This window comes from Heptranchias perlo, chromosome 1 (genome assembly GCF_035084215.1).
Source record: "Heptranchias perlo isolate sHepPer1 chromosome 1, sHepPer1.hap1, whole genome shotgun sequence".
NCBI lineage: Eukaryota > Metazoa > Chordata > Chondrichthyes > Hexanchiformes > Hexanchidae > Heptranchias > Heptranchias perlo.
The window spans coordinates 113,398,842-113,426,831 of NC_090325.1; the positions used below are offsets into that span (position 1 = coordinate 113,398,842).

A 27,990-nucleotide genomic window follows, 5' to 3' on the forward strand; every position below is an offset into this window, starting at 1 on the left:
TAGGTATGCACTGGGTTCAGCTTCACCAGACACACCCATAAGTGGAGCTTGCATTCCCTATGATCAGAACTTTACCTATACTGTGAGCTGAATATAATTTGATAGTAACATAATATAAATTAACTCAAAATTCCTCTATGGCCAAATAATCAAAAATCTGGAAATGTGATGTTTTATAAAAATATCCCATTAGATATAGCACAAGAAAAGATTAATAGTTGGTACTTACAAAGGTGTGATATTAATATCATACACACACCAACAGACTAAAATTAAATTAAACAAGTAATATTTTAAAATGTCTACAGGAGTTCAGAAAGACATGAACGGAGCAATGGGATCTTCCCGATTAGACTGGGGAAGGTCAGGACGGTACATACCAGTTAGATTTGCCTAACCCAGAGGCCACAAAGGAGCAGTCCTGGTTCAAGAAGGAAAATGAATGCCAAAAGTTGGAGGAAGCTCACCATAAATACGAGGAGGAAAAAGAACAGCATAGATTCAACAATGAGGAAATGGAACTTCAGCATCAGCATGTGGAGGCTCTGAGTAAACATAAGACAGAGGAAAACGAAAAACAACAACAACAATTTGCAGCAAATACAGCCAAGGTGAAGGTCGAGGAACGCTATCCCATCGAACCATAGAAGTTTACTGCACAGAAGGAGGCCATTCAGCCCATCATGTCTGCTGGTTTGTTGCTCGAGCAATATAAAACTATTCCCACAGCCCTGCTCTCTCCCCATAGCCTTGTATCTTTCTCAACTTCAAATATTGATCCAATTTTCTCTTAAAAGATACGATGGAGTCAGCCTCACTTACTCCCTGTAGCAAAGCATTCCATTCTCCAATAACAACAACTTGCATTTATATAGCGCCTTTAACACAGTAAAACGTCCCAAGGCGCTTCACAGGAACAATCTTCAAACAAAATTTGACACCGAGCCACAAAAGGAGATATTCGGACAGGTGACCAAAACCTAGGTCAAAGAGATAGGTTTTAAGGAGCATCTTAAAGGAGGAGAGAGAGGCAGAGAGGTTTAGGGAGGGAATTCCAGAGCTTATGGCCTAGGCAGCTGAAGGCACGGCTGCCAATGAGGAAGCACAAGAGGCCAGAATTGGAGGAGCTTGGTTGAAGCAGTGTAGGAGATTTTGATGGAGAGGTCAGAATGGGGAAAGGGAGGGGGTTTTAAGTGGCAAGCCACAGGGACATCAGAATTACACCTGCCATCAGAATGCAGGTATTTGGCAAAGCAGTCACCCAATCTGCATTTGGTCTCCCCAAAGTAAAGGAGACAGCTTCGATGAGGGGTCCATACCTGAAGGTTAATCTATCTTTCCTCTTTACGGACCTGCTGTGTATTTCCTGCATTTTCTATTTATAATTTCAGATTTCCAACTTTTGCGGTTTTGTTTAATTTGTACCAATATTATTTGGTTTAGCTAAGAAACAGTTTTACCCTCTGATTCTTGAAATTAGTTTCTTGACACTGCAGTCTAATTTTACTGTGTCCTTTATCTAATCTGAAATGGGGAATAAACGTCAACTGCCTATTTACTTAGCCAGCTCTCAAGTACAAACTGCACTATGTCACACTTCTTTGTCTCCTCAGATTTGCTAGCTGCCTGTCAGTGGTCCTTTCATGAGGCAGGTGAACTTTGCCCAGCCCTTTCCATTCACTGGGGGTTTCTAGCAGGTGTTGGCTGAAGCTGTGGTAGGTGAGGATCAAAACAGAATGAATACCCAATTAGAATCAGCGACACCACTGCCAAAAATAACAGGATAGCCAATTTTCTGGTGGGCGGATCAGGTTGTACTAAAGCCTGTTCAGAAACCTCTCCTGTGTAGTAAACACCTGCAGAGCAGGAAGAACCTCACCTGTGTCTGCGTTGCTATGGTTTCACTCGTTAACAGGCAGTACCTGTACCTATGCTCCATTGGCTTCAGTGAAAGGAGGTGGAGAAAGAACCCAGTATCGACTCTGCTTGCAGGCTGGCCTTCAATGAAAATTTGGTAATCCAAGTAAAATATTAACCAGAAGTTTCAACCTTTTGTCTTCCATTACACTCATCGGCAGCAGCAGGTGCAGCTTCAGAGACGACAATGGTAAGCCTGGGTATTTTTTTTAAGTAACAAAATGTTTAACTTCTGGTCATGTCTATTTTTACCACAAGTGTTCCGATGACTTTCAATACAGTGCGTGTATATAGCTGAAGATTTTATGAGAAGGGTGAAGCAAAAGGTGGAGAAGCTGGGAACAATAACTGTGCTGTAACCTGAAGAGGCCGGAGCTTTTGGTTCTATTTTAGTCTTCCTCACAGCTCGGTAAAACACATTTCTCAGTGGTATTTGCTTGTTTTAAGAGCTCCGATGTAAAATTTAAAGGGCCAAAGTCCTCGTCCAAAATGTTTGGTAAGCACATATAAAAATAAGTTCAACAAAGGCCTGGTTGAGAAAATGTGCCATTATGTAGTTTACAGAAATATTGCTTGGCTGCCACCTCAACCCCTCTACCCCCTCCCGCACCCTGGCATTAGTGGCTCTTTATAACTTAGCTTTTCATCTCATAAACACCAACTGAATCACAATTTATTCCACTGCTGTTGCAATGCTGTACACATCAAACTCAACAACAGTGACTGTTACATCATGTTTTGCATCAGGGATTGTATTCTTCACCCAGTTTTTCTCCCCTTTTTTTCCTCTTCTCCTGAAGTCGCTAGTTTATGCTGGGTGTGATTCTGCAATCACCGGCAGCCCTCCAAGGCTTTGTCCAAGTGGCCTTTCTTGGTAACTGTAAATGTTGGCAGGCTGTTTGACAATTGGAGGGATCACTTTCAGCCCTGAGTCTGTTCTCACCCGAATTCCCCACACACTTTCCAGCAGGAGTTACTAAGTAGCAATCAGGAGCAGAAACTGTGGGTAATTTGTTTTCTTTCCCTAGCCCTGGGGACACTGGGGCCAATTGTAGTGCCACCCCTCCCCCACACAATACGCAGCTGAGTCCAGCTAGGTCCCCACAGACTATGGATTGATGCTAAGACCGTTCTGATCTGTATCGCCTTGTACCTCGCCACACGGTGAAGTTACCACAAAGGCAGAGGGGAGGACTGGGGATCAAATTTTTATTTTTGTGTGACAAACTTAACTTCCTTAGGCCATGCAGAGCTCTTAAAAAGGTCTGTTAAAAGTCATAGCTGTAAAATTTGATAAAAAGCTAGGGTGAGATTTTTCAATCATAGAGACAAATCATACTAGAAACTTAAACATGATTAAAAGTAGGACTCTGCATCTCTCATATAGACCTGGGGCAGTCAAGTGACATTAATGTGTTCACCGTTCTGATTGTCTTTTCCTTGTCTTTCTCTCTCTTTGTGTCCTTTTTTTCTGTATTTCTCTTTGTCTCTTCACAGCTTTTCTGGCTGCAGGATTTACAAGTGTCCATAGTGGAAATGGAAATCCTCTTATTAAAACTGTAGTTCTATATACTTTTAATAGAGAGCTTTAAATATAACTATGAATGCTGGGCTATTCCAGTCTTCAAGGTGATCTCTTGCCTTTGGTCACTCTCTAAGACCAATATGTCAGGAATTTTCAGCACAGCACAGACACGGGAGATCATGATCCTCTGGCAGGAGGATGGAAAAGTACTATCTCCCGTGTGGGACAGTTGGCCAGGCAAATAAAAATTAGCACCTGCTGGGATACTCATATCAAACAGAATCAAACAAGTGTTTTGTGCACCATGTTCTAACCATCTCTATAAAAATTACTCTGCACTGCAGAAACATTCAATTTTAAAGAGGCAGTGTCTTCATGAAAAGGTGTTCAGTACATCTTCTATTCAAGGTGTGAGAACAGCCATGTGTAGGAGAGATGAAATGGTTCAGTTTGACATAATTTACATCATTGTTCCATGTGTTTGTAAACAAGCAAACAAAAACGTTTTGGCAAAGACTTCTTCATGAAGGTTGTACCTCATGAAGCCAGTGTCTATCTGTCCATCTCTAAATATTGGCATCAGCCAACATAAATCAAGCACCAGGGGATTGGATGGATTAAGAAACAAGTGTGAAATTTATAAAGCCACTTCAGTATGTTTGGGCAGATTTAAAAAATAGAGTGAGAGCAGCAGCACCGCCTATCGGGAGAACCAGAGGGGAAACAAACAGAGGAGAAAACTCAAAAAGTGAGCTATAGTGAGCACAGAGTGAGGAACGGCGGAGCCAAGGAATTAGAGCTAATTGTTTCATTTATCATTTATCTTAAGTATTAAAAGCTTAATATCCTTTAGCGCCGAGGGTAAATTAGCGTAAGTATTTAGTTTATTGGTAAGTGTTTTTAATGGATAGACAGGCGTTTCTGCAACTGCCGACGTGAGACCAGAATGGTGTGTTGCCTCCCTGGTGCCAGGGTAAAGGACCTCACTGAGAGGGTGCAGAACATTTTGAAGAGGGAAGGGGAACAGCCAGGAAGTCACGGTCCATGTGGGAACCAATGACATAGGAAGGAAAAGGGTTGAGGTCCTGCAGTTAGAGTTTCAGGAGCTAGGGAGGTAGTTAAAAAGCAAGACCTCAAAGGTAGTAATCTCTGGATTACTCCCAGTGCCACACACTAGTGAGTATAGGAATGGTAGGATAAGACAGGTTAATGCGTGGCTGGAGTAATGGTGCAGGAGGGAGGGCTTCAGATTCCTGGGGCATTGGGACCAGTTTTGGGGCAGGAGGGATCTGTTCAAGATGGGCAGGTTCACCTCAACAGAACTGGGACCAATGTCATCACGGGGAAGTTAACTAGTGCTGTGGGGGAGGGTTTAAACTAATTTGGCAGGGGGATGGGTACCAGAAGGAAACATTAGAGGTGCACAGAGGATTAGGAGGGACAAGTAGCACTAAAATAAAGAGTAGTTCAGAAATAGGAGGGATGAGACAGGGGGCAAATGCGAGGCAGCCTAAAATGAGATTAGAGTGCATGTGCGTAAATGCACGTAGTGTGGTAAATAAGGTTGGTGAGCTGCAGGCTCAAGTCAGCACATGGGACTATGATATAGTGGCAATAACAGAGACCTGGCTCAAAGAAGGGGAAGATTGGCTACTTAATATTCCTGGTTATAAGGTATTCAGTAAAGATAGGGAAGGAAAGAAAGGAGTTGTGGGGGGGGGAGGGGGCTGGCAGTATTAATCAAATAAACTGTTATAGCACAGGAAAGGGATGATGTAGTTGTGGGGTCAAAGAAAGAATCTATTTGGTTAGAATTAAGGAACAATAGAGGAACTATTACGCTACTGGGTGTATATTATAGACCACCAAATAGTGGGAAGGAGATAGAGGAGAACATTTGCAGGCAAATTAAAGAAAGATGCAAGATCTATAGAGTAGTGATAATGGGGGACTTCGATTATCCCAATATAGACTGGGACAGTAAAAATGTAAGGGGCAAAGAGGGGGAGGAATTCTTGAAATGTGTACAAGAGAACTTTCTGGAACAGTGTGTTTCCAGCCCAATGAGGAAGGAAGCAGTGCTGGATCTAGTTCTGTGGAATGAAGTGGGGCAGGTGGAGCATGTTTCAGTGGGGGAGCATTTGGGGAACAGTGATCATAATATCATTAGGTTTAGAATAATTATGGAAAAGGACAAGGAACAATCAAATGTGAACATGCTTAACTGGAGGAGAGCAAATTTCAGTGAGTTGAAAAGGGATCTTGGTAGGCAAAACAGTTATTGAACAAAGGGAGGCTTTCAAGGAGGAGTTGGTTTGGGTACAGTGTGTTAATTGTATCCACGTGATTTATATCAATTAGTGTTAATTGTATTCAGGTGGTGCGAATCAATTGGGGACTCTCTTGTATCCATTTATAAGAGAGCTGATCTAGGGTGTGGTGTGGGTGTAAATGTGAATGGGAATAAAGGCTTGGAAGCAACTGAAGACCAGGCTCTAATATTCTATCCTTCACCACCTGGCTATCCAGTTTATAACATAGAGTGGACACATTCCTACGAGGGGGAAAGGAAGGGCATCCAAAGCTAGAGCTCCCTGGATAGCTAAAGATATAGAGATTAAAATGAAACAGAAAAAGGAGGCTTATGACGAATGTAAGGTTCATTATACAGTAGAGAATCAGCCTGAATACACAAAATACAGAGGAGATCTAAAAAAGGGAATAAGAGGGGCAAAGAGAGAGTATGAGAATAGATTAGCGGCTAACATAAAATGGAACCCAAAAGTCTTTTATAAACATATAAATAGTAAAAGGGTAGTCAAAGGAAGGCTGGGACTGATTAGGGATAAAAAAGGAGATCTTCTTGTGGTGGCAGAGGGCATGGCTGAGGTACTAAATGAATACTTCGCATCCGTCTTCACTAGAGAAGAGGATGCTGCCATTGTAGCAGTAAAGGAGGAGGTAGCAGTGATATTGGATAGGATAAAAATAGATAAAGAGGAGGTACTCAAAAGATTGGCAGTACTCAAACTAGAAAAGTCACCCGGTCCAGATGGGATGCATCCTAGGTTACTGAAGGAAGTAAAGATGGAAATTGCAGAGACTCTGGCCACAATCTTCCAATCCTGCTTAGATATGGGAGTGGTGCCAGAGGACTGGAGGAATGCAAATGTTACACCCTTGTTCAAAAAATGGGAGAGGGATAAACCCATTAAGTACAAACCTATCAGTCCAACGTCAGTGGTGGGGAAACTTTTAGAGACAACGACCAGGGACAAAATTAATTGGTACTTGGAAAAGTATGGGCTAATAAATGAAAGTCAGCACGGATATGTTAAAGGAAAATCATGTTTGACTAACTTGATTGAGTTCTTTGATGAAGTAATGGAGAGGGTTGATGAGGGTAGTACAGTTGATGTAGTGTATATGGACTTTCAAAAGGCATTTGATAAAGTACCACATAATAGACTTGTTAGCAAAATTAAAGCCCGTGGGATTAAAGGGACAGTGGCAGCGTGGATACAAAATTGGCAAAAGGACAGAAAGCAGAGAGTAGTGGTGAACAGTTGTTTTTCAAACTGGATGGAAGTATACAGTGATGTTCCCCAGGGATCAGTATTAGGCCCACTGTTCTTTTTGATATATATTAATGACCTGGACTTGGGTATAGTGGGTATAATTTCAAAGTTTGCAGTTGACACGAAACTCAGAAATGTAGTAAACAATGTGGAGGATAGTAACAGACTTCAGGAGGACACAGACAGACTGGTGAAATGGGCAGTCACATGGCAGATGAAATTTAACGCCGAGAAGTGTGAAGTGATGCATTTTGGTAGGAAGAATGAGGAGAGGCAATATAAACTAAAGGGTACAATTTTAAAGGGGGTGCAGAAGCAGAGAGACCCAGGTGTGCACATACACAAATCTTTGAAGATGGCAGGACAAGTTGATAAGGATGTTAAAAAAGCCGATGGGATCCTGGGCATTATTAATAGACATGATGTGGAGATGCTGGTGATGGACTGGGGTGGACAAATGTAAGGAGTCTTACAACACCAGGTTATAGTCCAACAGCTTTATTTGAAATCACAAGCTCTCAGAGCTTTGCTTCTTCGTCAGGTGAGTCTCCTGGTGTTGTGCGACCCGTTATTAATAGAGGCATAGAGTACAAAAGCAAGGAAGTTATGCTAAACCTTTATAAAACACTGGTTAGGCCTCAGCTGGAGTATTGTGTTCAATTCTGGGCACTGCACTTTAGGAACGATGTCAAGGCCTTAGAGAGGGTGCAGAAGAGATTTACGAGAATGGTGCCTGGGATGAGGGACTCCAGTTATGTGGAGAGACTGGAGAAGCTGTGGTTGTTTTCTTTAGAACAGAGAAGGTTAAGGGGAGATTTGATAGAGGTGTTACATAGAAACATAAAAACATAGAAAATAGGAGCAGGAGTAGGCCATTCGGCCCTTCGAGCCTGCTCCACCATTCAATAAGATCATGGCTGATCCTCTATCTCAATACCATATTCCCACTCTCTCCCCGTACCCCTTGATGCCTTTTGTATCTAGAAATCTATACAGCTCCTTCTTAAATATATTCAGTGACTTAGCCTCCACAGCCTTCTGTGGTAGAGAATTCCACAGGTTCACCACCCTCTGAGTGAAGAAATTTCTCCTAATCTCAGTCCTAAATGTCCTACCCCATATCCTGAGACCGTAACCCTCATTCTGGACCCCCCAGCCAGGGGAAACATCCTCCCTGCATCCAGTCTGTCTAGCCCTGTCAGAATTTTATATGTTTCAATGAGATCCCTTCTCATTCTTCTGAATTCGAATGAATACAGGCCGAGTCGACCCAATCTCTCCTCATACGACAGCCCTGCCATCCCAGGGATCAGTCTGGTGAACCTTCGCTGCACTCCCTCTATGGCAAGTATATCCTTTCTTAGGTAAGGAGACCAAAACTGCACACAATACTCCAGGTGTGGTCTCACCAAGGCCCTGTATAACTGCAGTAAGACACCCTTGCTCCTGTACTCAAATCCTCTTGCAATGAAGGCCAACATACCATTTGCCTTTCTAACTGCTTGCTGCACCTGCATGTTTGCTTTCAGTGACTGGTGTACAAGGACACCCAGGTCCCTTTGTACAACAACATTCCCCAATCTATCACCATTTAAATAATACTCTGCCTTTCTGTTTTTCCTTCCGAAGTGGATAACTTCACATTTATCCACATTATACTGCATCTGCCATGTATTTGCCCACTCACTCAACTTGTCTAAATCGCCTTGAAGCCTCTTTGTGTCCTCCTCACAACTCATGATCCCACCTAGCTTTGTGTCGTCAGCAAACTTGGAAATATTACATTTAGTTCCCTCATCCAAATTATTGATATATATTGTGAATAGCTGGGGCCCAAGCACTGATTCCTGCGGTACCCCACTAGTCACTGCCTGCCACCCCAAAAAAGAACCATTTATTCCTACTCTCTGTTTCATGTCTGTTAACCAATTTTCAATCCATGCCAGTATATTACCCCCAATCCCATGTGCTTTAATTTTGGTCTTATGTGGGACTTTATCAAAGGCCTTCTGAAAATCCAAATAAACCACATCCATTGCTTCTCCCTTATCTATTCTACCAGTTACATCCTCAAAAAACTCCAGTAGGTTTGTCAAACACGATTTCCCTTTCATAAATCCATTTTGACTTTGTCTAATCCCGTTGATATTTTCTAAGTGTCCTGTTATCACATCCTTTATAATAGACTCTAGCATTTTCCCTACTACTGATGTTGGGCTAACCGGTCTGTAGTTCCCTGTTTTCTCTCTCCCTCCTTTTTTAAATAGTGGGGTTACATTTGCCACCCTCCAATCTGCAGGAACTGTTCCATAATCTATAGAATTTTGGAAGATGACAGCTAATGCATCCACTATTTCCATGGCTACCTCTTTTAGTACTCTGGGATGCAGATTATCAGGTCCTGGGGATTTATCGGCTTTCAGTTCCATTAATTTCTCCAGCACTATTTTTTTACTAATACTAATTTCCTTTAATTCCTCCTTCCCACTAGTCCGTTGGTTCCCTAGCATTTCTGGGAAGTTATTTGTGTCCTCTTCCATGAAGACAGAACCAAAGTATTTGTTTAATTGCTCTACCATTTCCTTGTTCCCCATTATAAATTCTCCCATTTCTGACTGTAAGGGACCTACATTTGTCTTCACTAATCTTTTTGTTTTTACATACTTGTAGAAGCTTTTACAGTCCACTTTTAGTTCCTTGCAAGTTTACTCTCATACTCTTTTTTTCCCCTCTTAATCAATCACTTGGTCCTTTTTTGCTGAATTCTAAACTGCTCCCAATCCTCAGGCTTGCTACTTTTTCTGGCAACTTTATATGACTCCTCTTTGGATCTAATACTATCCTTAATTTCTTTTGTTAGCCATGGTTGGGCCGCATTTCCTTTTGTGTTTTTGCGCTAGAAAGGAATGTATCATTGTTGCAATTCATGCATTGGTTCTTTCATGAACGGTTTTGACAGAGTAAATAAGGAGAAATTGTTTCCAGTGGCAGAAGGGTCGGTAACCAGAGGACACAGATTTATGGTGATCCGCAAAAGAGCCAGAGGCGACATGAGGAAATATTTTTCTACACAGCGAGTTGTAATGACCTGGAATTCACTACCTGAAAGGGTGGTGGAAGCAGATTTAATGGTAACTTTCAAAAGGGAATTGGATAAATACTTGAAGGGGAAAAATTGATAGGGCAATGGCAAAAGAGCAGGGGAATGGGACTAAATGGATAGCTCTTTCAAAGAGCCAATACAGGCACGATGGGCAGAATGACCTCCTCCTCTGCTGTACCTGCTATGATACTATGATAAAGGCATTCAGAACTGTCCACCGAATTCTCTAATCGTCTTCTTTCTTTCTTTGATTGTTCTTTACCCCTCTTTACCCTCCCCTGGGTCCACCCACCATTTCCCAGCCAAGAGCACTGGTATCTGACCTCACCCCAGACCTTCTGCAGATGATCTGATAGCTACAACAACAAAATAACTTGCATTTATATAGCGCCTATATTATAGTAAAACATCCCAAGGCGCTTCACAGGAGCGTTATCAAACAAAATTTGACACCAAGCATAAGGAGATATTCGGACAGGTGACCAAAAGCTTGGTCAAAGAGGTAGGTTTTAAGGAGCGTCTTAGAGGAGAGAGAGGTGGAGAAGCTAGGAAGGAAGCAGTGGCCACTAAGTCACTCGTGCTTCCTCACCTTTTCTCTTGTTTTTTCCCCACACCTATCAAGCGGCACGTAACTTTTTCTAAACCCTTCTCCCTAAATAACACTGATGATAACAGCAACTGACAGCATGAGAAATTGTGGATGTGAGCCTACAACCTCTAAACAATGTGCTTTGTCACTGAGCTGCCTTTCATTAGCAGTAATGTAATCGTACCGTAACTTTTATACCACCACCCATAAGATATCCTATATCCTAAATTTCAACCTGACAATGATCCTATTTATACTCATGCCTAACCTGCTGACTGACTTGAATTATTGATTTAACTTCCAGTAAAGTGACATCACCTAATTTATCATTTGACCCGATGAAGATCTAGCTTCCAATTTAAAATTATACTTTTTAAAAATCCTTAATCTAACATAGCACTTTTCATATCTCCAAGGCATCTCAAAGCACTTTACAGACAAGGATTTATTTTTGAAGTGCAGTGCTGTTGTTATGCAGGCAATACAGCAGCCAATTTGCACACAGCAAGGTTCCACAAACGGCAAATGAAATGAATAATCAGTTATTATTATTTTTTGGTGGAGGCTGGAATGTTGGCCAGGACACCAGGAGAACTCTCCTACTCTTCTTCAAAAAATGCAATGAGATCTTTTACATCTACTCGAAGATGGAGGTGGGGTCTCAGTTTAATGTTTCATCCAGAAGATGGCACTCCTGACAATGCAGCACTCCCACAGAATTGCACAGAAGTATCGGCCTAGATTATATACTCAAATTCTGGAGTGGGGTTTGAACCTACAACCTTCTGACCCAACGGCAAATTATCCAAAAAGTTATATAATTCAAGAACAGTACAGTATTGTACACGCACGCAGTCCAAGTTCCCAGCACTGATTTAATCTCTAAACCAGTCAACAAGGCAGTGCTTAAAATTTTAAATTGGTTAATACCTCCATTAGAATACCAAACTGAGAAATCAATGCAAATGTGTTAAGTATTCACACTAAACTGCAGACAGTGTAATTTCAAAGACATTGGGGTAAATTTTAACCCCCAGGAGCGTATGGGTTTGTGGCGGGTGGGGAATAAAAATACTTCGTTTTCAGAGCAGGACCGCATTCTGGCTCCAGATTGTCCGCAGGTTTGTCTGCGCGCGGAGAACAGACACCAAGAAATCCTCCCAACCCCCCCCACTTAAAGCCGGTGGGCCAATACTTAAAAGAGCAATGTACCTTATTGAGATACTTTAGGTACTTAATATTTTGTGTTTTGGACACTTAAAATGAATTTAATCTTACTTGTTTGGGTTTCCCATCGCTTCCCGTTCATGTCAGATGAAAGCAGGTGGGAAGGGCCGTATCCATGAGGTGAATGCCTTTATTGCACTGCTTGTGGGCCAGGAGGAGCAGGAGTTCTTCATCCAGGCCCAACAAGCTCACCGGCTGACAGGACCCCCACGATCGACCGACCCCCTCTCCCCCCCCGCCATGATCCCCCTCACAATGGTGGACCCCGCCTCCCATGGTGGATCCCACCTACCTCCGACTCTTCACCCAAACTCCAGCGACCTCCAATCTTCTTCTTAGCCCTCTGATCTGGTTCTGAGCCCCCCGATCTCTTCCTCAGCCCCCCGAACTTCTCCTCGCCACCCCCCCCCCCCCCCCGCCCCGATCTTCTCCCCAGCCTGTGATCCCTCCCTCCGATCCCCGGCTGCGGCCTGCCACAGAGGCCTTCCTGGCCAACAGCCAACCAGCCTGTCAATCAGGCTGGCTGCCGGGTGCGAAACCCGGCAGTGCCATTGATGGGCATCATTAAGCTCGCGATCTATGATCGTGACCCACCCACTTACCTTCCGGGTTTTGCACCCGGATATTTTCTCCCCCCCTCCCCCCTGTTCCCTTCTGGGCTGGAAGTTAAAATTTACCCCAAGGAGTTAGATTGAAAGTGCAGTAGGACATGGGCTTGTTATAACTTAAGCTGCACGTATACACTTATGGCTGATCATTTTTACTGCAGTATTAAAAAAAGTACAAAAATTTGCAGAGGTAGTGGATTTAGAAATTAAACAAAGGGCAGGTAAAAGCTAAAGGATGAGATTTATTTTGAAAGGGGTTTGAGTATATGCCTTCTCCCAGAAGATTTTGATATTTCTGACCCATGCTGTGGTGCACCTTCCAGTATTTTGGAACCTACTCTACTTCTGAGCATAAAGTTAAACGAGCCTCACTCCCACTACAACCCTGCTCTTCATTTTATTTCCAAATTTATAAAAAGCTGCATTTTAACAGCTTATTTGCTGTGCATTAATTCCTCAGGGACAAACACTAAATAAATACATCTTTAACCATGGGAGTAAGTTTCAACTTCACTGCCTGGTGGAGCGAATCACCTCTCCGTTATAAAACCTGCCCAATTTTCATCCCATTGATGTCAGGTTACCACCAAGGCAGTAAAGTTGAAAATGGCCCCCCATGAAGCTAATAACTCATTTAAAATGTTTCTGCCTCGAATACTCATGAAACTAACAATGAGAGAACGTGGTGTCTGATTGGTTGGTTCAACGGCCTCCAGGTTTGCCTTCCAGCCAATCTGATTGGTGCTGACAGCTTCCTGTCTTGCCTTCCAAATTCTAACTGGTTAATACTGACCACCTCCAACCTTGGTGAAAAAAGTTAATTTTTCTTGTGAAACACTAACAAGTTGACATATGGGTTAAACACTGACTGTCAGCTTAAAACGTTGACAGTTAGCATCTATGTTTAAAGGCTGTTGCCTAATTGAAGATGGCTTTCTCCCACTACAGTGTAGAATTTCCTGATTTAAGGACTAGACAGAGAAAATTTAGGAAGGAAATAAATTATCATCTGGTGCATTCATGCAAATGGGGGTCTTCTCTGTCTCACTGTGCTGCAAATTTACAAATTTAACCAGAAGGGCCACTGTTTCTTTCACAAAGAAAACCTATTCAAGACCTGCAGCCTTTAGTGAAGGGAAAGCCAGTGCCTGAACATTCCATCACCTCACAAAACTCCCCATAGGTTAAAGTGCAGCCTATTTATAGCGATGGGAGTGTTTCTTGGTGGATGATCTTGTTTGCCAACATATTCTTATCTTCAGTGCTTCGAAGAAATTCCTCCAGACCACCTCAACCATTGTACCTCAAGTCTTCCTTTGTTCTCACTGCACTTTTAAAACCATTGGGCCCCAAAGTTCCTGAAGCCTGCTCTAGTGCGGCGGAGCAGAATCCCCAACCACTCTAACCTGAAGCTGAAGAACCTCGTCCCAAATCACAAGGACACGGTCATTAATGTGACTAGGGTAGGCGCATCACACCTGTAAGGGTGCATCAGTAGTGTCTACCCCCTAGTAGATTAGCCCAATGCTGCTCTACTAGAGCGACCCCAATGCCCATCCCGGGGCCAAAGAAAATATAGGTAAAATGGTCTTCAGCTCCCTAGGGAGCCATGGACCAGTACTGATTACCTACTGACCACCTCAATGGGACTCACACCAGCTCTCAGTTGGCGAGTTCTGCTAAGGCTTACCAAGGGTGTAATGGGTAGAATTCCCAGAAAGGCCCAGGAACTCCCCCACACATGTTCAAATCGAGCAGAATTCCGGCACAACTGGCTTCTACCCCAAGGTGCTGCCATCCATCCGACCCCACCCCCCCCCAACTTCGGGCAGAAATCAGGCTTTCTGCCCTCTCCAACCCCAGGATCCTCAGGGCCTTGATATTTAATTTTTTAATAGTACAATAGCAAAATTAAACAATGCAACAATAATGGCAATAAGCAAGTCTAAACAAATTCTTAACTTCAAACAGAAAGAAACCCATGTATAATGGGTCGCCAAAGTATTGTTTCAATTTCATTCAAATTCAAATTCAGCAACTCAACTGGGGCAGCTTCACAGCAGTGAACTTATCGGGGGTTAAATTGGTTAACCCCCGAAAACGGGCACGGGTATCGCGATGCGCGATTAACCCGCGCATGGTTGTTGAGATGCAGGCAGCACGAATGTTGCGTGCTACCTGATGATGTACATGATTGCTGCGTGCAGCCAGTGCTACCTGCACTGTGAGTAGCTGCACGCACCAGCAGCGGGCCCCGATATCGGGAGTGACTAGCACCACTTAAAGGCAGCCTGCACCTCATAAAGGGGAGGTGTGAGAAGTGATTCCTGGGCTGCAATAAATTGAAGAATGGCTGCGTCTGTGAGAGAACAGCACCAAGGTTCTTGGACGATGCACTAGAGGCCTTGGTGGAAAAGGTGGATGGAAGGAGGGGCATCCTATAACCACAGGGAGGCAGGAGGCCCTCCAAATATAGGGCCTCAAGAGGCAGTGGGAGGCTGTGGCGGACGAGGTCAATGCCAGGAGCATCACTCCACGCACATGGATGCAGTGTAGGAAGAAGTTCAATGATTTGATACGAGTGGTCAAGGTGAGTGAGTTTAACTGTCAAGTGGCATCTCCTACCAACTGCACCATCAGCCTCATCCACTGCTCCACGCGCTGTACCCCCCATCACCCACCTACCAACAAACCCTTTCAATCACTACGCAACCATGCAAATCAGGTGCTGCATCTCACCCTCACACATTACCACTCTTGCAAGCCACAACTCACAGTTCACAGTCACTGGCAGCTGTTTAACCATGACAGCCACATCACCCAAACATCTTGCAGGGCACTCACTGACACACTTCCCTCTTTCTTGCAGGAAAAGGTGGCGCATAACAGGAGGCAGCAGGAAAGACCTGGGGGTGGACAGGCACGCCTACACGTCCTCACCCCCATGGAGGACACTGTGCTTGCGATCATTGGAAGGGCCATCGCTGCGGCCGTGGCCACTGGTGGTGCTGGAGATATCGATGATGAGGGTCTCTGCATACCTAATCATCCTTCTCTCTTCCCACTTCTCCCTTATAACACAATCTTTTCTGACTCTCGTGCTGCAGATGGTATAAGCACACACGTTTTACTTTCACCTCTCCATGCACCACAATTCAATCCATGTCTTTTTGTCATTTCAGAAACCCAAGAACTGGAACCTGCCCAGTCAGAGGAGGCAGACGAAGAAGGCAGTGATGATGAAGAGACACCGTCACTTGATCTGACACTCACAGCCACCAGCTCAGAGACTGAAACTGCACGTACTTTAGAGGCTAGGATAGAGGAGGGATCTGCACGTGGTGAGACACCGGGCACAAGTGACAGGAGCCGGGGTGGGAGGAACGGATACCTCAGGCGCCAGATCACCGGAGGGCGAGGTCACACACTAGTTCTGCTGCAGAGGATTCAGATGATGACTTCAATGGGCCAGGCTACATAAGAAGGCTGATGGGTGTACACCAACAAATGCTTGGGGCACTGGAAAGTCTGCCAGAAAGCCTGTGCACCTGTCAAGGGGTGTGGAGGAGTCCAGCTCCAATTTGACACAGGGCTTTGTGCAGAGCTTGGCGCCCATCATTTCCCACATGGATCAGGTGGTTACCTTCATCAGCACACCTGTGTAACCCACCATAATGCAGCGTCTGATGACCGATGTTTCAGCTTCCATTGCAGCACAAACATCTGCCATCCAAGGTCTTCATGCTTCAGTTGGAACTCAGATTGCTTCTTTGGAAGTTCGGACCACTACATGGCTCTGGGTACCACTGTGAACAAAGGCTTGCAGGGCGTCACAGCACTCCAGCAATCTGTTCTCAAGCAGATCACCAGGATTGCTGCGGTGCTGCCGCGGGTGAGTGGCAGTGGCGCTATGGAAGATGAACCTCTCTCTCAGGATGACAGCATTCCTGTTCCCACTCCTGCCACTCAGCCAGTGCCCTTGCTGTTGCTTGTCAGCCAGCCAGGCCAGACTGCTGCAGCCCAGGCCGAGATGGTGCAGTCTGAAGCCGGCCCAGAGCTGCTCAAAGTTGTCCTCCAAGGCCATCTGCAATCTCCTCAATTGAAGGTCAGCAGTCTACCACCACCCATGCTCCAGTCACTAGGAAAGGTAGAGGCACAAGAACGAAAGACACTAAGGGAATGCACAAGGGTGAATAGTTTCATTTTGTTTGCTTTATTGCATATGTTAATTGATAAATTTGGATTTGGATTTGGTGGTTTTCATTTCAGCGATGAGCTGAGGGAGGAAGCAATGTGTAATCATAAGGAGGATGATTTGATGGTCATGTGGGAACAGAAAGGTAATGAGTGTGGGACTGTTGGTGAATGGGGAGGTATCATTGAGGTTACTGATATTGCTCATTAATAATCTGATCACGCAGAGCCCTGGCAGACACGGCCTGTCTACCTTATTGCCTCCCTGCCTCTTCTTCCACTTCCTGCTCCACTTCGTCCTCCTCCTCCTCCTCCTCCATCACTTCCTCCTCTTCCTCTGCCTCTTACTCAGGTTCTTGCCAGATAGGAAGTGGCAAGGGCTGTTCCCTCATAATGGACAGGTTGTGCAGCATACAACATACAACAACAAATCTTAATACTCGCTCAGCTGAGTGCTGCAGGGCTCCTCCAGAGTGGTCCAGGCAGCGGAAGCTCTATGATGTTCCTTGTGACAGTATGGCTCTCTTTGTAAGCGTGGGTTCCTGACCGGAGTCATGAGCCACTACATGAGGGGATAACCCTTGTCACTCAGTAGTCAGCCTTTGACTTGCCATGCTGGTTGAAGTGGCACATTGGGCTGCCGCAGAATGAAGAAATCATGACTGCTGCCAGGATAGTGGGCATTGACCTGCATGGTGCGCTGTGTGTGGTCGCACACCAGCTGCATATTGAGGGAGTGGAATCCTTTTCTGTTCATGAATATGGCTGAATTCAGATGTGGAGCATGCATGGCAATATGCTTGCAGTCAATGGCACCCTGTACCATGGGGAAGCCTGCAATGCGAGCAAACCCTCATGCTCGCTCATGCTGCTTGTCTCTGGAAAGAGGGAATGAGATGAATCTGTTTCTGAATGTGTACCGAGCCTCAGTGACCTCCCTTATACAGCAGTGCACTGCAAGCTGCAAGATGTTGTTTATATCTCCGGCAGCAGCCTGAAAGGAGCCAGAGCTGTAAAAATTAAGCACCACAGTTACTTTGACAGCCACGGGCAATGCTGTCCTTGTCCTGCTCTGAGACTGCAGTTGTGCCTAAAGCAGTTGACAAATTTCAGTCATGACCTCTTTAGTGAACTGCACCCGTCTGATGCACTGGTCGTCGCTGAAGTTTAGGTAAGAGAATTGGTCCCTGAAGACCCTCTGCGGATATGACCTCCTGCTGACTGCCCTGCTCCTCCTCCTCCTCCTCCTCCTTCTCGCAGCTTGTCCCACTCTGCGTGGCCTCTCTTCATTCTCCCAGTCATGTTCAATTCCCAGAGGAAGCCCTAGCAGGCCACCCATGTCTGGAAGCAACTTTTTTCAGCACTCTATTTTAAATGCCACCAACAGTACTGCAAGACCAGCCAGACCACTCTCTATAGAATATTGAAACTTTAGCCAAGTGTAGGAAACTTCCAAAAACACCCACAATTATACCAGCAGCCAGAATAACTAATCCAGCAACCAACCTGTAACTCCTGCATGCTGCCTTTACTAAGATGGCAACCTGCGCACATCACGCTAGAAGTGCACCTCGGACGCCATTTTTGGTGCTTAGAAGCCCACATAGTGCCTACACAACAGGCGCAATTTAGCCCCCATCAACTTTTTCCAGTCATTGAATGCCAAATGCAAATTGCAGAATTTCCCCATCCCCTTCCCCCAATACATTTACACTATGTTTTTCATTCTGTATGGTGTTGCTAGGAGACAGTACCGTGGGAGTAACAAGTCCAGTTACAACTGAAATACACTAGGGGCTAGAAATTGGGCCGTCTAGCGCCCATTGTTTCGGCGCGACATGGCCTCCCTGAGTGCCAAGATGGCGTCTTGGATGCGCACGCACGTTTCTAGCATGACATGCGCCAGACACCGTCTTGGTATTAGTGCATGCGCAGAGAGCAAACACTGGCAGCCAAGTAATGTATTGGGGAAATGCATACAATCAGTGTGCAACGCTGATTTAAAGTGATAAGTTCCAAAATGGTGTCTAACGCTCCACTCACTGCACAGTCTTAACCACGCACACCTGAATATGTCTTAGAATGCCTGGAGGCACCAGCGCTATTTAAAGGGACCATGCAGGTGTTGCAGGTTAGTTGCTGGATTATTGCTTCTGGCTGCTGGTAGACTAGGAAGTGTTTTTTGAAGCTCCCTATTCTTACTGAGAGTTGCTAGAGTACATTTGAGAGTCCTTTGGCAGGTACTGCCTTACGGTTTGGAAAGTTACAACCATGGTTGAACAAGGTTCCTGGCAACCATGGGTGGTCTGCCAGGGCTCCCGCTGGGCATTGAACACAACTGGGAGAATGCAGAGATGCCAGGCAGAGCAGGTTAAGCTGCGAGGAGAGGGAGGAGGAGGAGGAGGTGCAGGACACTGAGCAGGTGGCCATATCAATGAGGGCCTTCAGGGACCAATTCTCTTACCTCAACATGAGCGAGGAGCAGCGCAAAGATGGCTGAGGTTCACCAAGCAGGCCGTGATGGAGATCTGTCAACTGCTGCAGCCACAACTACAGCCTCAGAGCAGGGCAAGAACAGCACTGCCTGTGGCTGTGAAGGTAACCGTGGCGCTGAACTTCTACAGTTCTGGATCATTTCGGGCCTCTGCTGACGATATGAGCAACATCTCACAGTCTGCAGTGCACTGCTGCATAAGGGAGGTCACAGACACGCTGTACGAAATGAGGAACAGGCTCATCACTTTCCCTCTTGATAGAGACAAGCAGAACGAGCTAGCATGAGGATTTGCTTGCATTGCTGGCTTCCTCATGGTGCAGGGTGCCATTGACTGCACGCACATTGCTCTGTGTGCTCCGCATATCAACTCGGCCGTCTTCATCAACCAAAAGGGCTACTATTCCCTCAACATGCAGCTGGTGTGCGACCACACGCATCGAATCATGGAGCTCGATGCCCGCTACCCTGGGAGCAGTCAGGATGCCTTCATTATGTGGTAGTCCAACATGCCAGCTATCTTTTACCCGGCTCGGCAAGTCAAAGGCTGGCTACTGGGCAATAAGGGCTATCCCCTCATGTGGTGGCTCATGACTCCGGTCAGGAATCCACACACACGTGCAGAGCAGGCCTATAATGAGAGCCATGCTGCCACACACAACGTCGTGGAGTAGGCCTCCTCAAACAACGCTTCCGTTGCCTGGACCGGAGTACTGCAGTACTCCCCTGAGCAGCTGGGCAGATTCGTCGTGGTATGCTGCATATTGCACAACCTCGCCATCATGAGGGACCAGCCTTAGCTACCAATAATCGGACAAGACCCTGAGCTAGAGGGTGAGGAGGAGGAGGAGGAGAAGCTGGAGGAGGAAGTGGAGGAAGACGCAAGGGAGCAACAAGGAACACACATCTTGTCTGCAACGGCTCTGCGTGTTCGCCTGATCCTTGCCCAGTATCAATAATGTGAATGACATCCTCCAACTCACCAACAGTCCCCACCAGTCCACTCCCACATGACCATCAAATCATCATCCTTGTGATTACACATTGCTTCCTCCCTCAGCTCATCGCACAAAAAAACCCACCAAACGCAAATTCAAAGTCACATTTATCAATTAACAAATGAAATTATGCAAACAAAACGGGACTATTCATCCTTGTGCGTTGCCTTAGTGCCTGTTGTTCGTGTGCCTTTACCTATCCTAGTGCTCCGACGAGGTGCATCCCCAGTGGCTGGAGCATGGGTGGTGGAAGGCTGCTGACTTTCAATGGGGGAGAGTGTAGATGGCCTTAGAGGACGACCTCAAGCAGCTCTGGGTCGGGAGAGCCCGGCTTCAGATTGCACCATCTCGGACTGGGCTGCAGCAGTCTGGCCTGGCTGGCTGACAGGCAACAGCAGGGGCACTGGCGGAGTGGCAGGGGTGGGAGCAGGAATGCTGTTGTCCGAAGAGAGGACAACAAGTTTGACTGCCATGGCGCCACTGCCACTCTCCCGGGGCGGCGCCTCAGCAATCCTGGTGATCAGCTGGAGAACAGATTGCTGGAGTGCTGTGATGCCCTGGAAGCCCCGTTCCACAGTGGTCCCCTGAGCCATGATAGCAGCAGTCTGAGCTTCAAATGAAGCTTGGAGACCTTTCATCACGTCGCTTTGTGTGGCAATGGAAGTCACATCATCAGCCATCAGGCGCTGCCTCGTGGTGGGTTCCACAGGTGTGCTGATGGAGGTGACCACCTGTTCCATGTGGGAAAGGATGGGCTCCAAGCTCTGCACAAAGCCCTGTGCCAAGTTGGAGCTGGACTCCTCCATGCCCCTTCTCATTGTGCGTAGGGTTTCTGGCTTTCCAGTGCCCCAAGCATTTGTTGGTGTATGCCCATCAGCCTTCTTCTGTAGCCTGACCCATCGAGGTCCTCATCTGACTCCTCTGCAACAGAACTAGTGAGTGACCTCGCCCTGCGGCGAGCTGGCCCCTGTGGTATCCTTTCCCCCGCCCAGCTCCTGTGCACTTGTGCTCGGTGTCTCACCACGTGCAGATCCCTCCTCTAACCTCGCCTCTAAAGGACGCACAGTCTCGGTCCCTGCGCTGGTGGACACGAGTGTCAGATCGAGTGATGGTGTGCCTTCGGTGTCCCCCTCCTCCTCCTCCTCCTCCTCGGACAGTGAGTGCCGACAGCATCTGCAGCATATGAGTCAGGAAAGATTATGGGAGAAGGGAGATGTGGGAAAGGAGAAGGAGCATTAGATATGCGGAGACCCCCTTCATCGGGACTTCCAGCGCGGCATGTGGTCACGGCTGCAGCAACAGTCTGCTCGATGATCCGAAGCACGGTGTCCTCCAAGGGGGTGAGGACATGTAGGCGTGCCTGTCCTCCCTCAGGTCTCTCCTGCTGGCAGCTGTTTTGTGCCACCTTCTCCTGCAAGACAGAGGGCAGTATGTCATTGAGTATCCTGCAAGGTGTCTGGATGATATGCCTGTCATGGTTGAATAGCTGCCAGTGTGTCTTGTGAGTGGTGGTTGTGTGGCCTGCAAGTATGGTACGATATGAGAGTGAGATGCAGCATCCAAAGTGCAACATTGCATATGGAGTGTTTGTTGGTGAGTGGGTGACGGGGGGGTATCATCCAAGGAGCAGTGGTGCAGTTGGTCGGATGTGCCACTTGACACTTGCCTTCACTCACCTTGACCACCCGTGTCAAATCGTTGAACTTCTTTCGGCACTGCACCCATGTGCGTGGTGTAATGCTCCTGGCGTTGACTTCCTGGGCCACAGCCTCCCACTGCCTGCGAAGTTGGAGTCTGGAGGGTCTCCTGCCACCCTACGGGTACAGGTTCGCCCTCCTATCGTCCACCCCCTCCTCCAGGGCTGGAGTGCACTGTCGGAGAAGCGTGGGGCCCACTCTCATGCCAGTCCCGCCATCCTTCTGGCTGTCTTTCCCTCCTCCCAGTGGACTGTGCACCTGCCATTTAAAATGTGCACCTGCACCTTTAAGAGGTGCAGGCTGCCTGCGACGTGGGCTGGCCACAGGGTAGCGTTGGCTGCATTCTAATTAGCAGGCAGCACAAAATTCACACACAGCCTGTGCAGAAAGCACCAGGTTAGTCGCAGATCGCACTACCCGTACCCAATTATTGGCCTAATCCAATTTAACCCCCAGAGTGTTTTAGGACATTGTTCCGAGATGATGGATCATAAAATCGTAGATATTACAGCATAGAAGAAGGCCATTCAGCCCATTGGGTCTGTACCAAACTGGTCTATTCTGAACAGTTTTGGTTACATAGTTGTGGGTAAATATGTGCACCAGATTTACCTATGCCATCAACAATTATTGCTGGCCACTGCTTTTTAAAAAAAGATTTCAGTGTGCTAGAAGCCTCATTTAAATTCTTAAATGTTAAAAATAGCAGCATTAATTGGTTTGAATATTTCTGGCAGTTTGGTTCAGTTGGTAACGCTGTCACCTCTGAGTCATAAGGTTATGGGTTCGAGCCCCACTACAGATTTAAACATATAACCTAGGCTGATACTGCATTGCAGTGCTGCTGGGTTGGAGGTGCCAGAGTTCGGATGGGACATTAAATCTGCCTGCTCATATGGACATAAAAGCTATCATGGCACTAACTGAAAAAGGACAAACATTTCTCTTGATGTCCTGCCCAACATTGCACCCTCAGCCAATACCACCATAAATAAGGTTATCTGGTCATTCATCTCATTTGTTGTTTGTGGAGCCTTACTGTGCACTAACTGGCTGCTGTGTTTTCTAATATAACAGTGACTACGCTTCAGAAGTAATTCATTGGTTTTAAAATGCTCTGGGATGCTCTGGGGATTTGGTAAGGTGCTTTATAAATGCAAGTGTGTTTTTTCTTCTTTAATTGACCAAGCTTTTAGAACCACTGTAAGCATCATTCCTAGAATTTTTTGGCACATTGAGGCCAATATCTTCAGCAAGCCAACAAAATTCTGTGGCAAGAGAATGTAGAGCCTGTGGCAGATCTAGCTCGGCTTAGGGGACATTGAATTTATTTGTTATTGGTTATAAAAAGCAAGTTTCATGACTCATCCCCACCCTTGGATACAACTTGCCATCAAATCTCCATGCAAACTTAGGAACAGGTCACTTGCCTGTTGTCCAGGAAATGATGTGAGCTGCAGCAGAGAAGAAAGCAAATAAATGTTTCAAATGTGACAAAAATTAAAATGGGACAATAAAGTACCTTTGTATTGCTGCAACACTGGGACATGTAATAGAGCAAAAATTCCAATCTCCAAAATATGCAGTTGTGTGTTTTATCTCTATAAAACGAGGCCTTTTTAGGTTACATCAGAAAGCTAGTAATACATGAGATTTGATATGATTAAGATGTCATCATACTTAGAGAACCACACGACATGATATCATGTAAGAAAGATCTCTGATAGGAAGTGACTTATTAGAAATGCAAATCACTTTGGAAGGTCTATAGCTATGAACCCCAAAATCTGGGCCTGAAACCTTCCACAGATGATATAGTACTTGCAGTGTTGTGGTTGGAACTTGCTCTGGGTCTTGCATCCACTCACTGCTCTTGTCTACTGTACTGGAGGTGCTGTGGTTGAACAGCCATAGAGTCATAGAGTCATAGAGTTATACAGCACGGATAGAGGCCCTTCGGCCCATCGTGTCCGCGCCGGCCATCAGCCCTGTCTACTCTAATCCCATATTCCAGCATTTGGTCCGTAGCCTTGTATGCTATGGCATTTCAAGTGCTCATCCAAATGCTTCTTGAATGTTGTGAGGGTTCCTGCCTCCACAACCCTTTCAGGCAGTGAGTTCCAGACTCCAACCACCCTCTGGGTGAAAAAGTTCTTTCTCAAATCCCCTCTAAACCTCCCGCCTTTTACCTTGAATCTATGTCCCCTTGTTATAGAACCCTCAACGAAGGGAAAAAGCTCCTTAGTATCCATCCTATCTGTGCCCCTCATAATTTTGCCAGCTGGTGTTAGCCATAGCATCCAGGTGCAGTCGACATCAGAAGTACAATCACAGGCACAATAAGCAGGTGTTAGGCATGGAGTAATTTTCAGCCACAGCACCCTGAGTGCAGAGGGACATTCTGCAGTAAATAGAGAAATTCTACAGTATTCTCCCGGGCCTTCGAATCATGGAGCAGTAAGGACCAGTTTCATAAGATTTAGCTTAATCGACCAGTATCTCTTAGTATCCTTTAAGTTAATTGGGACAGTGTATTTTTTCTTTAATTATTAAATCGTAGGTTGACCCAAAATAACATCTGAAATTTCCAAAGACTTTTAACCCACAGTGGATTTAGATTTCAGGAGCTGTTTGTTAATTATGTATCTAAAGGTACGCAGTCATGGCGGTTTCTCTGAGTTAAAGTAGAAGGAGAACATGCTGAAAATGCACAGTAATTCTATCAACATCTGAAAGAACGGAGGTACTGATTTGCAAGAAATATCAAACCCTCCTCTCTTTCAAGGTCCTGACAGATGTACAGCTCATTTTCAGGATTTTTTGCACATAATTTCATGCCAGGCCTTCCACAGGTGCTGGCAGTTCTCCTGTACCCATGCCCAAATGCTGACAGATGTTAATAAACCTGCAGAATGGGCGTGTGAATGGCAAATTAATTTCAATATAGATAAGTGTGAGGTGGTACATTTTGGTAGGAGGAATAAGGAGGGCACATACTCCTTGGAAATTTTTTTTATATATTCGTTCATGGGATGTGGGCGTTGCTGGCAAGGCCAGCATTTATTGCCCATCCCTAATTGCCCTTGAGAAGGTGGTGGTGAGCCGTCTTCTTGAACCGCTGCAGTCCGTGTGGTGAAGGTTCTCCCACAGTGCTGTTAGGTAGGGAGTTCCAGGATTTTGATCCAGTGACGATGAAGGAACGGCGATATATTTCCAAGTCGGGATGGTGTGTGACTTGGAGGGGAACGTGCAGGTGGTGTTGTTCCCAAACGCCTGCTGCTCTTGTCCTTCTAGGTGGTAAAGGTCGCGGGTTTGGGAGGTGCTGTCGAAGAAGCCTTGGCGAGTTGCTGCAGTGCATCCTGTGGATGGTACACACTGCAGCCACTGTGCGCCGGTGGTGAAGGGAGTGAATGTTTAGGGTGGAGGATGGGGTGCCAGTCAAGCGGGCTGCTTTGTCCTGGATGGTGTCGAGCTTCTTTAGTGTTGTTGGAGCTGCACTCATCCAGGCAACTGGAGAGTATTCCATCACACTCCTGACTTGTGCCTTGTAGATGGTGGAAAGGCTTTGGGGAGTCAGGAAGTGAGTCACTCGCCGCAGAAAAACCAGCTTCTGACCTGCTCTTGTAGCCACAGTATTTATATGGCTGGTCCAGTTAAGTTTCTGGTCAATGGTGACCCCCAGGATGTTGATGGTGGGGGATACGGCGATGGTAATGCCGTTGAATGTCAAGGCGAGGTGGTTAGACTCTCTCTTGTTGGAGATGGTCATTGCCTGGCACTTGTCTGGTGCGAATGTTACTTGCCACTTATCAGCCCAAGCCTGGATGTTGTCCAGGTCTTGCTGCATGCGGGCTCAGACTGCTTCATTATCTGAGGGGTTGCGAATGGAACTGAACACTGTGCAATCATCAGCGAACATCCCCATTTCTGACCTTATGATGGAGGCAAGGTCATTGATGAAGCAGCTGAAGATGGTTGGGCCTAGGACACTGCCCTGAGGAACTCCTGCAGCAATGTCCTGGGGCTGAGATGATTGGCCTCCAACAACCACTACCATCGTCCTTTGTGCTAGGTATGACTCCAGCCACTGGAGAGTTTTCCCCCTGATTCCCATTGATTTCAATTTTACTAGGGCTCCTTGGTGCCACACTCGGACAAATGCTGCCCTGATGTCAAGGGCAGTTACTCTCACCACACCTCTGGAATTTAGCTCTTGGAAAATGAGTTTAAATGGGGTAGAGGAGCAGAGGGATCTGGGGTACAGATTCACAAATCACTAAAAGTAACAACGAGGTTAACAAGGTGATAAAAAAAATGCAAACAAAGCATTAGGGTTCATTTCTAGAGTAATAGAATTGAAAAGTAGGGAAGCTATATTAAACTTGTATTGAACCTTGGTTTGACCACACTTAGAATACTGTGCATAGTTCTGGTCTCCATATTACTAAAAGGATTTGGAAGGCATTGGAGAAGTTGCAAAAAATATTTACAAGAATAATATCAAAACTGAGAGGTTATACAGGAAAGACTGAACAGGCTGGGGCTCTTTTCTCCAGAAAGGAGAAGGCTGAGGGATGACCTAATAGAGATCTTTAAAATTACGAAGGGTTTGATAAGCTGGATGTAGAGAAGATGTTTCCACTTGTAGGGGAGCCCAAAACTAGGGGTAATAAATGTAAGATAGTGACTAATAAATCCAATAAGGAATTCAGGAGAAACTTCTTTACCCAGAGAGTGGTTAGAATGTGGAATACACTACCACATGGAGTAGTTGAGGTGAATAGCACAGATGCAATTAAGGAGAAGTTAGATAAGTACACGAGGGAGAAAGGAATAGAAGGATATGTTGATAGGGTTGGATGAAGTAGGATGGGAGGAGTCTCGTGTGGAGCATAAATACCAGCACAGATCAGTTGGGCCAAATGGCCTGTTTCTGTGTTGTAAATTCCATATAATTCTATGTAATAATTAATCATAGCCTCGTATGTGATTCTTGACATCACATGTTAAATCATTTTCATATATTCCACCACTCCCAGCTCAGTTATTCCATTTGTAACTTGGTTATCCTTGCGCAAAACATGTAAAACAGTTTGTATGACCTGAGGTCGAGCGATGTAATTAACATTAGTCCCGGCATATCAAATGAACAGGCTTTGTTCAGACCAGACAAATGATATATGTGAGCTACGTTCGACTTAAAAGTCCTCTAAACTGGTACACACACATTTAGTGCTCTCATTTCTTTTATGATTTCATGTCCATAAAAGTGATTTTTTTTTTTGACCTGCATGAGTTTCTATTGTTTGATTTACTTTATCTCATGGAAAGTCAAACATTAAAAATAGGAGTGATATGCAACTTAGTTGTATCAATCAAAACTGAAGTAAATGAATGCTGTCACTTTGTGATTTGCTCTGGTTGCTGTAGGCCGATCCTATCTCGAAAGCATAATGTGTGTGAGGTAGAGCACCATCTCCTGTCAGGTAGCTGTCACTGGCTAGCATGGTTCCGGCCTATGAAATTTGAAATGCTGCAAGATAAATTTTTCTTTCAGACCTGGTTTTTAGGAGAGGTTTAACCCTGTTCTCTTGCATAATTTGTTTATAAAAAATACCCCCCTCATCGCCCCGCACCCACACTCCCGTCATTGGTCACCTGACACATCTATCCTCATGGCCTTCCCACACCAATTCAAAAGTGAACAGAGTCTTTATTACCCAATTGGATGATTCTTGATTTTCCCATCCTCAATATTTTTATAACTAACAAACAAATGTGTTCAAAGACATTTTTTTAAAATACATTTTTTTTAATGCCCTATGATTTTTCTCCTGAGTTGTTTGCAACAGTGTCCTGGAGATTAACCTTTAACTCCTGGAGACTCCCAAGACAATCCTAGAGGGTTGGCAACCCTATTCCCAAAAACCTCTGACGACCGTGTTTTAATACCAGTCACTAGGTCATGTGCTAGCGTGATCAGAGATGATTCACACCTCTTTTTCTTTTTAATGCCAATAACAGACAATATCTAACGTGTTTTATGTAGTTAATGGGTTA

At 45.5% G+C, this 27,990-nt stretch overlaps 1 protein-coding gene across 1 annotated transcript in view; it reads left to right on the top strand.

Annotated features, from left to right (window-relative positions):
* Window positions 1-1,953: 1,953 nt before the first annotated feature.
* The window catches only part of si:ch73-234b20.5 (uncharacterized protein LOC449923 homolog), a 37,878-nt gene continuing 11,841 nt past the window's right edge, over window positions 1,954-27,990 (top strand). Inside the window, exon 1 of the mRNA XM_067989751.1 lies at window positions 1,954-2,107. Within this exon, the coding sequence (XP_067845852.1) occupies window positions 2,105-2,107 (3 nt within the window). The 5' untranslated portion in view covers window positions 1,954-2,104. The remainder of the gene's footprint in view (window positions 2,108-27,990) is intronic.